The sequence below is a fragment of the Lygodium microphyllum genome, unplaced genomic scaffold (genome assembly GCF_053477565.2).
Source record: "Lygodium microphyllum isolate KBCC unplaced genomic scaffold, Lygodium_microphyllum_v1.1.10 scaffold_298, whole genome shotgun sequence".
Taxonomy (NCBI): Eukaryota; Viridiplantae; Streptophyta; class Polypodiopsida; order Schizaeales; family Lygodiaceae; genus Lygodium; species Lygodium microphyllum.
The window spans coordinates 77,175-80,267 of NW_028229779.1; the positions used below are offsets into that span (position 1 = coordinate 77,175).

The 3,093-nt window shown below is 40.9% G+C and overlaps 1 protein-coding gene across 1 annotated transcript; it reads left to right on the plus strand.

Moving 5' to 3' along the window:
* Positions 1–2,301: 2,301 nt before the first annotated feature.
* Positions 2,302–2,607, plus strand: LOC148008152 (uncharacterized). The gene has a single exon (XM_087674448.1). It carries the CDS (start codon positions 2,302–2,304, stop codon positions 2,605–2,607), a length of 306 nt encoding a protein of 101 aa, XP_087530574.1.
* The last annotated feature ends 486 nt before the right edge of the window (positions 2,608–3,093 follow it).

Below are 3,093 nucleotides of genomic sequence, written 5' to 3' on the forward strand. Positions count from 1 at the left end.
CCATTAAGAATGCATACCATAGAGTGAGTGCGTGTATCATTGGTGTAAAGTGGCCACTTTCTGAGGTCAGTGTAGGAAGGAGTTCACACAAAATCTCTCTCTCTCTCTCTCTCTCTCTCTCTCTCTCTCTCTCTCTCTCCCCCCACCCCCCCAACACACACACCCCACAAAGGAGAATTATTTGCGCATTCTCTTTCGTAGCAACACTTACCTACATCAGGCAAGTGAGTAAGGGGATAAAATGGTTGCTTTCCTATCCTCACAAAAATGCTTGGCTTCGCAAGCTTGCGAACTATGCAATGCATAGTAAGAGCCACTCCATCAACTTGGACATTGGGGCTATGCAGCCACATGTGAGTCTAGGTCGCAAAGAGAGAATGAAAAAAGGAAGAGAGAGAACACATAGAGGAGAGAGGTCTTATGGACCAATCTCCAATTAACAACTCCTACGAACTCCGGTAGATTCATGGAGTCACTCCATGGACTTGTGAAGGTAAAATATTTTCTTATGTGGCTTAACTCCTAGTCACATCATGATATCTTACTACTATATTATTTTTGCTATAGGTTCGAAAAGCCTTGAACCTCAGGGCTTCCCTAACCTACCCCCTTTTTCAATCAAAGCCCCCTCCCCTCACCTCTTTCTCACTTGTAATCTCTCATTTTCTCTTCCCCCTCCCTTTTTCATTAAAACCTCCCCCCCCACACCTCCCTTTTTAAAATTAAAACCCCCTCCCCTCTCTCACACTTATAATCTCTCTCTTTTTTTTCCCCCTCCCCTTTTTAATTAAATTCCTCCTCCCTCCCTCCCTCCCTCCCTCCCTCCCCCCCCCTCTCTCTCTCACGTGTAGGGCCTAGATTCTCTCTCTCTCTCTCTCTCTCTCTTTCTTTCTCAGTTAGATTAAAAATTTTTATTTAAACTTTTCTTTTGATGAAATATTTTAAAAAGTTTTTTAAATTTAAAATTTTTTGAACATAGTTTTTTACACACTTTGAGAGAGAGAGAGAGAGAGAGAGAGAGAGAGAGAGAGAGAAGAAGAAGAAGAAGAAGAAGAAGAAGAAGAAGAGAAGAGGGGGGGAAAAGAGGAAAGAGAACAGTCCTTCTTAAATTAAACTTTTTTTTTCTCCCCCTCTCCCTCTCTCTCATGTGTAGGGCCTAGGTTTTCTTTCTCTTTTAGTTAGATTAAATTTTTTAATTTAAAATTTATTTTAAATTAAAATAAGGATATATATGTATGTATGTATGTATGTATATATATACAAAGAGCAAAAAAGAAAGAAGAGGAGGGAGAGAGAGAGAGAATAGAGAGAAAAAGAATTATAGAGAGAGAAAATATAAAATTTACGAGAAAGAGAGAGGAAAATAAAAATAAAAAAGAGAGGAAAGAGGGGGGAGAGAGACAGAGAGAAGAAAAGGAGAGAGAAAGCCCTGAACCTACCCCCTTTTCCAAACCTCCCTTTTTCAATCAAAACCCCATCCTCTCCCTTTTTTCATTAAAGCCTCCCCCCTTCCCCTCTCTCTTACTTATAATCTCTCTCTTTCTTTTCCCCTCCCCTTTTTAATTAAACTCCTCCCCCTTCTCTCTCTCTTATGTGTAGGGCCTAGGTTTTCTCTCTCTCTTTCTCTCTTTGTTAGATTAAACTTTTTAATTTAAACTTTCTTTTTAATTAAAATAAGAAGAGAGAGAGAAAATAAAGAAAAGGAAAGGGAGGGAGAGAGAGGGGAAACATAGAGAAAAAGAATTATAGAGAGAGAAAATATAAAATTTACGAGAAAGAAAGAGAGAGAGAGAAGGAAAGCGCAAAGAGGAAAAAAGAAGAAAGACAAAGAAAAAATTTAAAAAGAGAGAGAGAGAGAGAGAGAGAGAGAGAGAGAGAGAGAGAATAATTTAAAAAAAAGAGGAGAGGGAGAGAGAGATGGAAAAGAGAGGAGAGAGAGGGGAGAATAAAAAGAGAAAAAATTAAAAAATTGAAAGCAGAGGAAAAAAAGAGGAGAGAGAAAAATGAGAAATGGATTGTTAAGTGAAGTTGTCATGCTATAGCACGGCAATTTCGCTCACCACAACCTTCCAAAGCGTTCCGCAGCTAATAATATATTATATAAGTCGAGAAAAGCGTTTTTGTGGTGAAGGATGGATCATCATGGCCTAGAATGTGAGTTGGCCATGACTCCCAAATAAAGAAAATAGAAAAAATGCGCCATATTTTTAGACGTCGCAGTCTGCTCTGTCTTGTGCTGCTGTGGAGAGGAGGAAGAAGAGAAAGAAGAAGAAGAAGAGGAGCCATGCCATCATCGCCATCATGGGTGCCGTCACCTCCTCTGTGGCATCTAAATTCGCCTTCTTCCCGCCCAGCCCTCCCTCCTACACCATCGTCAAGGACGCCCTCACGGGCAGCCTGAGGCTGTCCGACGCGGCCCCGCGCAATAACGTCGACGTCCTCTCGCTCCGCACTGCCCTGGGCAACGACATCGCTGCTGTCTACATCAAACACCCGGCGGCACGGCTCACTCTCCTGTACTCGCACGGCAATGCGGCCGACATTGGTCAGTTGTATGATCTCTTTTTGGAGCTTAGCCACCATCTCCGTATCAATTTGATGGCGTAAGTCTTGCATCTGTCTCTTCTTCTCCCTTGTTTCTTGTTTTTGAGGGATTCTGGCTAGAGACCCAATTAACCATGTGATTCGATTACATAAATTTTGGAGTTTCCAAGCGATCGCATAAATTGGTGTTAATCACACTATTTGGGGGAAATTTCATGTGATGGGCCATTGTATGAGGCAAGTTTTTCTAAACTGCACATTACAGGCTATGATACATCCATTTCCTTTCTGTTCCCCTTTCTCTTTCTGTTACTGGAAACCAGAACTCCAAAGTTTTGCCCTATTCGTTTCCATTTCTCTTTCTGTTTTCCAGTTTCCCACAACTATGCATTGCCATCATATATGTATGCATAGTTAGAGCACATGATTGCAAGCTCATTGTGAGCAAAGAAAACTCTTCTTGGCTGACTTAACTTGATTCATTTAGTTGTATATACTATCCATCACATTATATGTTTTATACATCCATTGCTATTGCATGTGTAATTA